A 13,990-nucleotide genomic window follows, 5' to 3' on the forward strand; every position below is an offset into this window, starting at 1 on the left:
ATGCGAATGGCCCAGATGTCAAAGTACCCAGGTTTCCACGACTCGGTCAACCGCAGCCGTTTTCATAACATGGGATACCAGCAGGGCCAAGTTTTCTAAAATGATGCATTTGGGGCCTAGCAAGGGAGGGAGAGAAGACACTTGCCGCGTAAATAGTCACCGAACATAGATATATCAGAATAGTCCAGGCGTAACATGAAGCTCCGTGCTCGGGGTCAGCGCGCCACCAGCCGACTTGATAGATCTTGATTATGGGGTAAAATGCCGAAGACGCCATGACGGAGAAGACGAGTGCACGGAGCGGTCGCATAGTATGGGCCTGGAAGGATTTGACAAAAAGGGCAAGGATGGCGGCGAGGACTACCTAGCTGGCGACAGACGGAAACGAAATCCTCACGTGGAGCGCACGGAAACATATACCAGAGGCTCGGGGGAAGCATCCAGCAGTGACGGTGAGGATGCCTGGAAATCAAGCTCGAGGCAAAAGAGGTGCGTTGTATGTGAATGATTGCACAGAACATGGTCGTTGAAAGAAGGCAGCAGACTATGCCACCCAAGAAGAAGAGGGAAAAGACGATGCCGTCATCCGAGTTGGTGTGCCGGATTCGTTGTGCACGTATCCCATGCTTTTGATGCATTCCCAGTACGAATTCGTCTCGGGCCCCCAGCCGGAAAGAATGTACTCGTTGTCCTTGGCCCAGTCTGGCAGCTCGTCGAAGAGAAGAAGAAGTCGCGTCTTGGCTTTTCGGAGCAGGGTGAAATTGTCTGCAGTGTTGGGATTGGCCTGCTCGGCGCTGTCCATCTGAGTCTTTGTCACTCCAGCATGGCCAAACATGACTGCCGGGTCAGCATTTACGATTTTTGCACGCCGACCTGTCCTTGTTCAACATATTTGCTGGAAAGAGGGGCGACAGTTGAAGAACGGGCTGGTGCAACAAAATTCGCTCGGATTCTTTGTTCTTTGTCGTCGACGGCAAAGTGCTGTTTCAAGTCGCTCGTGGCGTGAGCGAGGGCCAACCAGAAGTGGAGTGGCACACCAGACTTCTTGTTGAGACGCAGAAGAGAGATGGTCCAACGTAACATTTCGCTCTACCTGGGAGGCAAGTCATGGACGGATGGAGCGGTGGAAGCTGAAAATGGCAGCCGCACGAGCAACAATGCGCTTTGCAAGGGCCATGGGCGGCCTCGACAACTTTCACCTCGTTCCATATCAAGCTACCGCCGCCTCAATTGAATGGCATGCTCAACACTTGGACAAGTGGCTCCAAGTTAGCCTGCGGATAATAAAGAAACAACGCATACTGTAAGATGACATCTCAAACGACAAAGAGCCGAAAAATGGATTGCTTTTACGCAAGGGTTTCCTCCACGGGTCATGTTCCAGAGTTGAGTGTCATCCGCAAGTGTCCATGCCTTATCGGGATTTAGCTGTCCTAGCTAGGGCCGGGCCGCCGCGGGGTTCTCTATCCCGGTAGAGAGACAGGGGCGACAAGTGGTAGTAGATTGTCGATGGTTGTTCTGGCGCTTGTACGGAGTATCCTGACGTAATTGGCGATCAAGTAGCAGGCAGAAGCTGTACCATCCGCGCTGTTGAATCAATGGCCATCTCTCCTTCACCTTGGCGATGGCTTTCCATAGGTTCGGAGCCCAAATGCTAGATTAGATGTAGATAGAGCCCGCAATGCACCCAGTCAGCCGATCAGCCCGAAGGCTGCTTACTTCTTGGTTGGACGGCACGACGGGTAGTAAAGTGGGGCTTGTCTTTCAACGACATCCTTTAGGGGAGACCATGTACGATAGGATTCTGAATGTTCAAATGATAGTTTAGTCTAGGGTGAGATCCTTGGCACCTCCAACACGCTCTATAGCCTGATCAGGCAAACCTGTATCTGTCGGCAACAAGGCAAATCTGAGCCAGCCAATCATCTCTAAGCGACACGTCGATCAACAGTAGTCCTTTCCATACAAGCCGATTCAACATCGAAAAGCCCTCTCGATTCTGCCAATACTGTCATTTTCTTGTTACAAGTTAGTCGCCCAACAATGCCACTTTCATTCTCCACCAGGCAGAACTTCAGCCCTGCTTGCTCAGATTCCGAAGCACGTCCACCGCTCCAGGCGTCTCATACCATGACGCATAGCTATATCCGACCACCATCAAAGCCTCGTCCGCCGACTTTGGCGAGTATCCGGCAGGTCTGTGTAAAACACCAGAGTCAGGATCCTCCACCAGCAGGTCCCAAAAGTGCGAGTTGTATGACTCGACTACATCGTACAGTTCTCTGATTTGGTTTTTGATTTTCTCAGCCAGTCGTGCCGTCTCCTCCGGCCCGGCCAGGAGTATCTCAGGGCGTGACAAAACAACGGAGCTGACCAGCTTGCCACGGATAATCTCAATGATTTCTTCCGGAATGACGCCGCGGAGCGCAATCCTGGCATTCTGGATCGCCTGGAGGTCGAGCATGATTCGCACCTTGATGAGAACCACGGCCACGACATGGCTCAGTTCCAGAAAGTCGCCTCTCCAGCTCTTCGCCGGCGCTTCCAGCACGTCGGCGCCCTTGGTGTCCAGGAATGGCTCGTCCATATTGCCCCAGTCGTAATCCACCTTGTGCCCGGTCGTCGCGTACCACTTCATGAAGTCGTAGGCGTCCTGGTCCCTGCCGAGTCGAATGTACAGCGCGGGTATGAGTTGACGCAGGCCCATGTTATCCGAGCGACAAAGCCGCATCATGTCCAGGAGATGATCGAGGGATATCTGCACCAGGTCTACGGGCCCGCCGGCGGTGCCGTAGCTCAGAAGCATCGTGTCCACCAAGTTATAGCGCGCGCGCATGTACGCACGCGTCTCCAAGATGCCCCAGAAGCGGCCGACACAGTTCTGGAAGACGTTTTCAGGGGTGAAGAGCCCGCCTGGCAGCTCGCGAAGGCTCTTCTCCTCCAACTCGTAGATAAGACGCGCCTTTTTGATTAGCTTGCACGGCGTCTTGTGCAAATCACGGTCTTTAACCTGGCATTCTCGCCCGCAGTAGTAAACCGCCAGGCAGGCCGAGCAGCGGGCGACGCCGTCTTTCTTGTGGCATAGCTCGCAGGACCGTGGTGCCAGGCCGTTGAGCTTGCCTACGTCGGCATTCATGATGAGAGGCATTCTGCTGCGCAGCAGAGACAAGAGGCGTCCGCCGAATAGGAGGCCCTGAGTGGGAAACAAGTCGTCGTCTTGAGGCGCGTGAGAAGAGAGGGAGTAGGCAGGACTCCAGGAGGCAGGTGCCTGATTAATTAATATACGCGAAGAAAAAAAAAAAAAAAGAGGGTCTCGTGCAAACCGCGCGCGTTGGCTTGGTGCCGACCTCGGCCTTACGGACTAGGATATTGTCGTATGTGAAGATGGCACTATAACGCGCATGATTTTATTGCTCATGTCCAAGCTTTTACTTGGACAGAGAGATCTTTGACGGGCTTACGTCTGATTACAGGCGTGGAACGAGCGTGCGAGAATTTGGGCTTCTTATCACGTTGTTTGGAACAAATAGAATTAAACCTCTACATTTTCTATAGACTTTGTTAAAATACTACGCCACCCCTTGCACGTTAGAGCTGTGGGTGCAAGGGGTACGATCATCCGAAGGCTGGGAGTCCTTGGGCCAAGCAACTATTAAGCCATTACATTTAGCTAGCTATCTAGTTATGCAGAGCCGTGGTCTGACCTATATGGATTCCGTGTAAGGACCTGTCGTCTTCTATGCCGCTCATCCCTCATCTTCATCTTCATACCCTCTGGTGGAGACTCGTAAAACAGGTGACCACGATCAAAGGGCGCATCCAGCATCAAGCCCTGGAGCGTTTTTACGCGAGAGACAGCTACGTAGCTTAAACCAGTCTGAAAGTCCCGACAGGAGAGATCTGTCACGATGACATCTTCAGTGATGCTCTGCGACTTGTGAACCGTAATGGCGTAGCATACGATCAGGGGAAACTGCGTGCGAGTGCAGAGAGTGCTTCCGATGAGGAAGTCCCTGTCTACTGGGAGAATCGGGACAATCTTTCTGCCATCAGCGGTGGTCAGGAACACAGGTCCACTGTACTTGTCAAACTCCATCATGATAACACAGGGAGGGTCTTGGACTGGGTCAGCCCCCGGTGCCCAGCCGATATCGTAAACGGTACCGCGAGCGCCGTTGCAGAGACCAACTGGCTGCCAAAGGTTAGATGTCAGCATCAGACGGGCGCCAATGCATATAGGGATCTGCTTCGCAAGGTTGCCCGCCTTGTCATCAGGCGCCGCAGCCGCGCCAAGGCCGACATTCTTAGCCTTGACCTGAATGACTGGCCGGCCGAGGCGGTCGAGGTGGTAGTGGTTATATTCGTTCACCCTATCTTTCGTGGCGTATACTCGCAAGGCGTTGGCGAACCTGGCGACCTCCAGATCATCTAGCTTCGCCTGTACTCGACCGGAAAGGAGTTTCCAGGACTCGACTGACAGTTGGAGGAGCCGCAATTCCTCGAGAGCTGTGCGAAACGCCTTCTGATCGTCGCCCCGTTGCCGTTGGACAACCTTCAAGAAGACTGATTTATCGAAGCGTCTATATGCGTTCCTGCCTTTGATCTCCACTCCCTGCACCTCTTTATCGTAATAGAGCGGCTTCTGTAGCACGGGTGGAAGCTGGAAGAAGTCGCCAACCAGAAGGATGTTAAGACTACCAAAGAACTCCTCATTCCTACTCGGGAACGCCTCGCGCAGGCGGTCATCGATCCAAGAAAGCTGTCGCAGTCCCAGCATGCTCTTCTCATCGATGATCAGGTAGTTGATGTCCTTCAGCTTCTTCTGGAGCTGGGCCATGTCAGTGGGCGAGAGGGGCTTGAAGTCCTTGTTGATTGGAAGGTGTAACAGGGAGTGCAAAGTAGTGCCCGATATCTGATTTCCCGCGACGCCAGTGGGCGCGGCACGCCAAACAGGTGTCCCTCTCCCGGCAGCAGCGGCTTGGAGGTGCGCGGAGAGCAAATTAATGAGGTATGACTTCCCGGTACCACCTCCACCATCCACATGGAGCAGCAACTGAGAGGGTTCCTGATTCAGGAAGTGGTCCATCACGGTATCGTATACTAAGCGCTGATCCCGGTTTAGGGAATCTCGAGCTTCCAAGGGCTGATGATCCACATCAAGGTCAAGGCGGTTTGCCGCCTTGCGTTGCTTCCAGTAGTCGCCCTTGAGAATACCGTCATCAGTATACCGTCCAACGTGAGGGGTCCAATCATAATTGATGTCGATGTCTCGGCGGCCGAGCATGTCGATATCCTCTTCCTCCAGCGGGCGGTCGGGAAGCATGCGGGCGAGTTCATGCCAGTCTTCATCCACAATGGGCTCTTCATGGACCTCAAGCTCAAATTCGTCGTCCTCAGCCCTCAATTCATTTGTATCTGGCTCCCCATAATGATCGTCCGCATGGGTGTCACGGTGCTGCTCTCTGCAAAACCTGTACGCAGCCGCGAAGGAATCGAACCGCTGCCCGCCCACGGTGAGCAACTCCTCTGGAGAGCGATGCGGATGAGCCATCATCAATTTAACACGGCAGAAGTCACCAAACTGGGGAGATGCCTCCACGGACCTGTATCGAGGAAAGTAAGACAGGACTCTCTTCTTCGCGTTGGCAGCGAGTCTCCTCCACGTCTTGAGATTATACGATTGCAGGTACTCGAGGTAAGTTGCATCCTCGTGCTGGTCATTTCTCTCGAGATACCTCCTGTAGCTGCCGACGGTCTCGTTGACATCTTCATCCACGCGATACGAACGTGCATGTTGCTCCAAAGGACGGCAGTCGACAGAGACCACCATCCGCGTGCCTTCCTGCAGAGGAATGTTAAGGAGAAGATGGGAAATCTCCTGCGCCGAGTAATCTCTCTCGGCAATCAGCTTATTCATCAGGCGAGAGGAGAAGGATAATAGCGGCTGAAGGTGTGCCGTGTGCGGCAAAACCTGGTCTGCAAGCTTACAGTAAGGCTCAGTCTTCTTCTCAGATTTGCTGCAATACTTGGCAGCGTACGTAATAACCGCCTGTAGGCTGGTGCAAGGAGATATGTCGATATTGGCTAGCCAGCCTAGTATAATGGCGGGATTGAAGTGATTCATGAGGTTGTCATTCCGCGCCGCCTCGAAGACATAGTACGACTTGCCTTCCTTCCTGATCACTGCGGCCAGCTCCCGCAAGGCACGAGGAAAGTCAAAACGACACTCCCGCTCTGGATTGGCCGCATTGGCCGCCTCGATATCTGCAGCAGCGCCTTCCATATCCCTCGCCAGATCAACGGTTCTCTTCCTTACGCGTAAGCAGTATGTGGTATTGCATCTGTGGCGCTGGCAGCGGTTGACGATTTGTGAGAGACGCAGGAATGTCAGTTCTGTACTCAGTGGATCTACGCTCAGGGGGTTACCCTCACCCTGGGGCATAGTCCTAGTCGGCTCAGGATTAATGGCAGTGATGTGGAATCCCCACGTGCGTGCAAAAACATCACGAGCGGCTTCATCCACCATGTCGACTCTTGGGCAATTCTCCATCCAGTACAGGCCATGGTTGTGCGGACTGCCACGCCCTTGCCATTCATACCGATCCCAGTAATCCGTAATGTTGAACTTCTTGCTTAACACGATATCTCGAAAGAAACAGTATCGGCGGTAGAAATGGAAAGCAGCAATGTGAGGATTCTGACGCAAAAGTTGGCGCGAGAGACCCATCCTCTCGGACTCGGACGCAGCCAGCCATTCATCATATCGGGGCATGTGCTGGTAGAGACTCCGCCAGTGTAAATCTGCCGGGCTGAATGTGATGAATGCACCAGGACATCCAAGGTTGTAGGCATAGGCCTCGAGGTCCTGCCTCTTCCTGTTCCAGAAGGGGCGCGTGCCGCGAATAGGTACCGCATGTCTTGTGATTGAGTTGATTAGCACCTGCGCCTCAGGGTCCTCGCTGTGCTCCAGTGCCTGAACAAGCTGCTCCCGTGTGAGCGGTTCATGACTACCATCGTGTTGCTTCACGAAGAATTTGGACCGTGCACGGGCCTGTGACCGCATCAGAGTATTGAAGGCGACGAAGCGGAAGGTCGGGTGGCGTGCAAAACGCCCGTCATGCCAGCGCATCGCGTGCTCGATGTAGTCCTTGTAGTCGATTGACCGTAGCCGAGGCTCAACAAAGTCGGCTCTCCCGTCAGGAAAGAGGCAGGGAAAAGCTAAGGAGAGTAGGGCATGAGAGCGATTGAACTCATTAATGGGTGTGCGCCGTATATTCGGAAGCTGCAGCTCGTGCTGCACCTGCTCCTGGAAGCTTGTGGAAAGCCTTGGTTCAGCTTCTGGTTCTCCGGCAAGAATAGACCGCAGAGCATCGAGCTCCGTGTCCTTGGCCAAAAGGTCCGGCACCGCAGCCTCGTCCTCCAGGTCCGGTTCTGCCTCCTCATCTTCCTCGGGTCCAACTTCGGCAGCCTCCACCTGGCTCTGGGGGATGTCGTCCAGGACATTGCCATCTTGAGGCAATTGACTCAGCCGCTCTTCGTCGATGACGATGCATCGATAGCCAGGATGATGGCGCCGGAGGTAGTTAAGCCATATGGCAACTGGCTGGCGGCGTACACGGAACTGGCGGGTGAATTGCCGGCTAAGGTTTGCATGGGACGACGTATTGGAAGGACGGAGTAATACAGTGTTCAACTCCCGCGGCAAAAGCGGGAGTTGGTTGTACACCAAGCCAACCTCGCGGAGAAAGTGAACAACATGTCCCCGATATTTGTACTGCTGGCCCCGCACAAGCATAATATTCACGTGGACGTGAACACGGCCTATTAAAGACTCTTCAGTAGGTGTAAGCTGAGGCAATTGAGTCGGTACGGAGCCAAAATCCAACTGGTTGTCCACAGAGAAGAAGTACGGCTCTTCAGGGCCGCGTTTATCATCCTTTCGACAGCAACGCGCACAAATGCCATCAGAATCGATCTTCATCTGGAACCAACGCTCTTGACATCGACCACAAAATTGCATTTGGTCATTGTCCAGCTTTGTCCAGAACTCACGGAGGATTGCTTTATCACGACAGGTCAAGGCGCAAGCGTCCAGGTCCCCATTCCACACCGGATCTTGTGCGTGAAATACGGCCGATTCTTCAGGTGGAATCATCACTGGACTCCGGTACCGTCGTGGCGGCCCCGACGATCGAGTTTGCCTTTGAGATTTTTTTGGCCGCCCTCCTGTACCAGGGGCAGGACCACGGCGAGCACGGCGACGAGGCCCTGACTTTCTGGAAGGCTGCCGCGAGCAATAGCGAAGAGGGCTTTCGTCCAAGGCATTGCTATTATCGTTCCCGTCTTCGTCCCCTAGATCGGAATCAGACTCTACCCCTAGGTGTTCGAGGTACTTCCGTGGTCGAGCAGGTGAAAGCAGCAAGTTGAAATAGTCCTCGACGTCAACATCAGATTCAGAGAACTGTCCCCTGTCATCCGCTTCCTTGGTCATTCCATCCCCATCTGGGAGCTCATTTGCCTGTAGTCGATCTTGACTCCCAGCTACGTTCCGTGGTTAGCTTGAACAAACTGCCGGGACCACAGCACAAGGATACCTTCTCCAGGACCATCAGAACCTTCAAAGACGCCGAGTTGAGAGATTGTGGGAGTTAGTGACACAGCCTCCCCTGCACGGCGTCGTGAACGATGGTCGCGCCGAATAGTGGCCTGCTTGGCCCTGGCGCCGGCCTTGGAGGCATCATCTTGCGAGTCCTTCCCGCCCTTGTGGAACCTAACAGCCAGGTAAGAGTAGTCCACACCAGTCGTGCTGCTTCGGACAGTAGATGGATCAGAATGTGAGGCGACAGGATCGGTCGAGGGCGGCACAGGCGGTGAGGGAGCTAGAGCCCGGAAGAGCCGCGAGCTCGCTTGGGTTGGTGGGATCGGCGTCCCCAGCACTATCTGCGGCTGGCTGCCTGGCTCTCCGAACAAACTCCTAGCTGTATGTTGTTGCCGTAGCTTCTCTGGCGATGTAGGTTGGGTTCCAGATCTCTGGTTAGGAGGCGATAGGCCAGCGTCTCTGTCGGTTCTTTTCGGGGCAGATCTCTCAGCTGAGGTAGGACGGACAGCCAGCTTTCTCAATGCAAGGACGGCACCTTTGGACCTGGCACGCTTGATCAGGTTAGGGAGGCATATATAGTATATCAATGGTGTCAGTTACCTCGGAATTGCGGTGGTCCCGGCATTCCAGACAGGTTGTAGTTGGATTGGCAGATTTCCTCCTGCTAACGAAATTACTTGGTGATTTTGTTCGGTCGCAAGACGGGCAATGGACTGCCAATTCAGATCTAGGACTAATATTACCCCTAGAATCATAATCCATACCCAACCATGCGGTACATCTGTTTCAATAATGGAAGAAAGGCTGCTGGCCAAGCAAACGAACAGATCGCTGGGCAAATTTAGCGATTGTAAACGATTGTAAACGATTGTAAACGATTGTAAACAGAGAAGTAAACAAAGAAGCACCGACAGACGGTGGCTGTCCTTTACCCACTTTTCTAGAGCCACCAACCAATCCAGCCTTCTTTCGCGATTTCCCATACAAAATTTGGACCAATAGAAACTTATTTGTCAAGCCTGCACCAAACCCTCATTATTCGGAAAACTTATGGATTAATGTAGAGTCAGCCTTCGGCTGAATTATCTCGACACTACTTACTCTCTCCCATTGTCACCAGTGTACCCGAAGACAGTAATATTGAATGCCCGAGGTCGTACGGCGAACCCAGAAAGTATATCCTCATGGAAAGGAGTTCCACATAGGCTTGCTTGATTCACACCCATGCAGCGGCGCACTTGTTGGAATATTCACAACAGTTTTTGCCTCCAGTCACACTACCCGACGAGGAACCTTGTTGCGAAGGGCCTTGAAAGTTCGGTCGGCACCGATCGTCGCATCATACTGGTGCCTGGGATCGGGCGGAAGTGTTGCTGCGGGTTAGCAGGCCGCGTCCAGTGCGGGCGACAGAAGTTGTTGCAGACGTGCTGAGCGAAAAACGAGCTGATACCGTCAGGGCCAAGATCTGTCACGCCGTATTGACGATCCCGAGACAGGATAACAGGATCAGAGAGGACTATCTCATGCTGGTAGATGCCGCCTTGGAGGTCGCACAGAACGAAATAACCGCCCGACAGATGGTAGCTCAAGTGACTCAGGGCCTGCATGACTTCTCCCCATACCCTGGTCTCATCGCGCCATCCGCTATTGCTGTTGAACTTTTGGTAGTTTTGGATAAATGGCTCGCATAGAACTTTCTGGCCTGACCGCTCGCTGTAAATATCATCGTTGAATTGCCACACTTCAGGTATATTGATTTTGACGATTTTGTTGATGATGCCTAGCTGATTGAACGCGTTGACAAACTCCAAGGCCTTGTCGACAGCCTTGACGTCGAGATCGAAATAATCCTTCGAGAAGACGGCACCACTCTTGAACCACTTGACAACACATGCCTGTCCCTTGCGAGGCCCTGCACTGTACGTCCCTTTGGCCACCCAGCGAAAAGCGCCCTGCGCAAACGGCTCCTCTAGTGCCGTGACTGGGATGAAAGCCGAGGTGGAGTTGTTGAATCTGCCGGCGTCAGACTGCCTTGCAGACGGGGTGTCGGAGTAGTGGCCGTGGACGCATTGCGTGCATCGCGATACACCAGGACCCTTGGCGTACTGGTTGGCTGTGTAGGATGATTGGGGGAGGTTGCGGCCACAAGTTGCACATTCCCGACCCATGGTTGGAGATGTGAGGCGGTGCGAAGCAAAGGAAAACTGAGGACTGAGGACCCTGGATGGACTAAGGACGGGTTGCATCGTGGCGTCGATTGACGAGACATCAGACCATGAGTCGTCAGGGGCACAAGCTGGGGGGTGGGCCTTGGGAAAATTTGATTGGCTGGTGCTTGTCATTTGCCAGGCACCAACATTGAAGATGCATACCCCGCGCATTGCATGTGTGAACATTAACGCCGTCGGAGTGAATTTGACTTCCTGTCTGGGTGATGTACGTGCGTGACCCAGCCGGTGCCAGACGGATTCCGTATGGGCGTGAAGAAACCTTGGGAAACCTGATGCTGCTGTTCACATGGACTTCTTGTCTCTCATGTCATCTCTCACAAATTCAGAGCGAAGTGGTGGTTTCCTCTTTCCTCGTCCAGCCGACATGGCAGTCTGAACCAGTTCCACATCAAACATATCCAAAGCAGAGCATTCCATTCGTCAATGAGACATAGCGTCGATGTAAAGCACGGCCTATTTGCCTGTCTGCCCAAGATGAGAAGGCCAAATTCCAAAGCGTCAAGGGTTTAAAAACGGCAGAAAGCCCACCAAGCAGCGCGTGTTCCGCACGATTCTTCTGCTCATCCTTTGACAATTCCCTTTGACTTTCTGAATATCCACCAGACAACCATGGAGAAATCACACCATGAACTCTACTGTGCCGCGGCTATTGCCAATATGGAGGGCTGTAGAAAGCTCCCGTTTCCCCTGACAGAAGCGAAAGAGACCACGAGACTGCCTTTCCTTGAGGACCGAGTCAGGACCCTCGAAGCCGCCATACAAATCACGCAGCCGCCTCCTGATACAGAGCAGTCCTGGACAGGGCTTGCCTTTCGTATCTGGAGACTGCGCGGCAGAATGCAAAGCCGCGGCATGGCTATGATGTTGGTTGATCACCCTTGGCCCGCACAAGACGACAAATCAATGCTGCCGAATCTCTCGGGTATCTCTGTGCAAGATATCCAAAAAGCCATCGACAGCATCCGAACATTTGCACCACGCACTCTATGGCCCAAGGAAGGAAGCGTTGACGAGATGCTGAGTTTCGTTTTACAGAAGCTCTGCCATATCGCTGGCTGGAGGAACAACTCGCTCAGGACCATACCAGTGACTCCTGTTGATATGTACATTTGCGCCCTCAAGCAATCCCTTCTTGCTGAAGTCTCTGGACCAGTGGGACCAATGCCCTTTGTGCCTCCCCCTCGCCCCCAGCCCAAGAAGTTGTCCTGTGGTTGTTGTGGTTGCACTTGTCACAAGGCCCCTGTTCATTTCGGAATACTGCGACATGGGCACGGGGAACGTTCGTTGAGTCAAGGCTCAAAACAGAAGTTTTCTTGGTTGAAGAAGCTCCTTTTCTGGAGAAAAAAAGAGGTAGATGACATCGCTTCTACCTGCTCGTCTGGGTCTAGTACGGCCATAGTTGATTAGGCTGTCAGAGTGTGTTGTGTGTACTTGCAAGAGTCTGAAAGGATTGCAAGACCTTTACTGTTGTTTTCATCACTCCGCTCGTTTCATCTCGGATGGTCTCGCCATTGCAGCAGGATGCTGATTTGGCAGATTGTAATCTTTATCCTGTCTCGCTGTAGTTCTGGTAATTTTCTTTGGAATAGTTATTAAGATATTTGAAAAAGAAAAATTGCCCTATTGTATTATTTAATTTATACCATTATAATATGTAGTCATGAATAATCCAGACACATTTACGACAAGTCTCGTTATAAACTAATGATACAAGTGTTGAAAGGAATGACACTAAGTAGGCTGCCTTACGTAGAAAGAGACTTACAGAGTCCTGAGTCCTGATCAAATACGCCACATGATTTCCGCCATAAACCGGTCTTGTTATCAAGTTTAAAGTAAATAAATAATTAAGCCAAAAATAATTGGAAGTCTCTATTCTCATAGGGACCTGAGCTGCGCAGTGGTGTTGTGACTTACACGGTGATAATCGTGTGCTGTCACTTGTGTGGTTATGTTTTTTTTTTTGGACCAGCAAAATATAACGCCGCTTGGAGGACATGTGAATACTTCAGATCTGTTTTATAAGAAAGCATCCGGCATTTCCATTATGCTGTAGCCAGCCAAACGGACTTGTTATACTGGTCAGAAAAATAGTCGCAATGTAGATTGATAAATAGCAGTAATGAACTATTCCACTCTGGTATGCTGTGGTTCCAACTCAAAGGTCGAATGGCGACGCTATCCGTTTCTCGTAAATTATAGCCTGCTATAATAGTTCTTTATCTGATACTATTTTAACACATCTAGGCTTATCCACTAGTAAACCACATTGGAACAAGCAAGCAACTTCACTCTTATCCCTTTTCAAACTTTTACAATCAGGTGTAGAGAAATAGAGCCGTGATGACAGCTTTAGAAATGCGTCAACTTCGTTTGCCCAGGATCAGCTCCACCCGTACTCCAACCAGATTGGCTAATAAACCTTGGATTGCTGCAAGATCCTAAGTCTATCGATACAAAGGGCATTTTCCAGAAAGTCATCTCCATGTATTCGGGGAGGCATTAGCCGAAAATTCTCTAATATAGACTGTAAACGAAGTAGAGAACGGTGAGACAACTAGTTTAACTTATATTGTGTATCATGCCGTTTAAGCAAGTACCTGGGAGTACATGGGCTAGGACAGGCACGTATGGCCTGTAAAATAAGTTGATACATGCATATTGTCAGAGTGTTTATAGGGCGCGATAAGGGCTTAGTAAGGGCTTGGAGTAATGAATCAATTCGTATAACAGTCTTCTATTTTTAAATCCTTAGTCTTCTTTAAGGCCTAGATTACCAAAGAGATCTATTTATACAAGAAGTCGGCGGTCTTCGTGCCCTAGGATCTCGTGATAGTAGCCGTTGTGTAGCATCCTTGTAATTCCGTGTGACATCGGGTTTGACTACTCAACCATGGAGCAAAAAGAATCCAGTAATAGCGGCCCGTGGCAAAATAGCCCGATATCCATCTTATAAGTGCGCAAAACCTGGCTCTCTCTCACTATAGCTTCTGACACATGTCTCTTTTTATGTTAATTAAGTCCCAATTTAATGTCACGCCGGCACAGTGAGAAGAAGGATTAGAGAAATAGAGCTGAAGAGTATGAAGCTCGGGAGTGCTTCTGACAAACAGTACCGACAGGGTCTCCAACCGTGCTACCCTCGTACTCTTAACAACGA

General features: G+C 51.7%; 3 protein-coding genes across 3 annotated transcripts; all 3 read right to left on the reverse strand.

Annotated features, from left to right (window-relative positions):
• Positions 1-544: 544 nt before the first annotated feature.
• On the reverse strand, positions 545-835 carry J3458_020971 (uncharacterized protein; the record flags this gene model as incomplete). Its single annotated transcript, XM_066122332.1, has 1 exon — positions 545-835. The coding sequence occupies one exon, from the start codon at positions 833-835 to the stop codon at positions 545-547; it is 291 nt and encodes a 96-aa protein (XP_065972584.1).
• Positions 836-1,775: 940 nt separating this feature from the next.
• J3458_020972 (uncharacterized protein) lies at positions 1,776-3,456 on the reverse strand. Its single transcript, XM_007812538.2, has one exon. It carries the CDS (start codon positions 3,146-3,148, stop codon positions 2,075-2,077), a length of 1,074 nt encoding a protein of 357 aa, XP_007810729.2. The 5' UTR covers positions 3,149-3,456; the 3' UTR covers positions 1,776-2,074.
• A 6,066-nt stretch (positions 3,457-9,522) lies between these two features.
• Positions 9,523-10,804, reverse strand: J3458_020973 (uncharacterized protein). Its single transcript, XM_007812539.2, has one exon. It carries the CDS (start codon positions 10,765-10,767, stop codon positions 9,877-9,879), a length of 891 nt encoding a protein of 296 aa, XP_007810730.2. The 5' UTR covers positions 10,768-10,804; the 3' UTR covers positions 9,523-9,876.
• Positions 10,805-13,990: the final 3,186 nt, after the last annotated feature.

Source organism: Metarhizium acridum, assembly GCF_019434415.1.
Source record: "Metarhizium acridum strain ARSEF 324 chromosome Unknown scaffold_577, whole genome shotgun sequence".
Classification (NCBI taxonomy): Eukaryota; Fungi; Ascomycota; class Sordariomycetes; order Hypocreales; family Clavicipitaceae; genus Metarhizium; species Metarhizium acridum.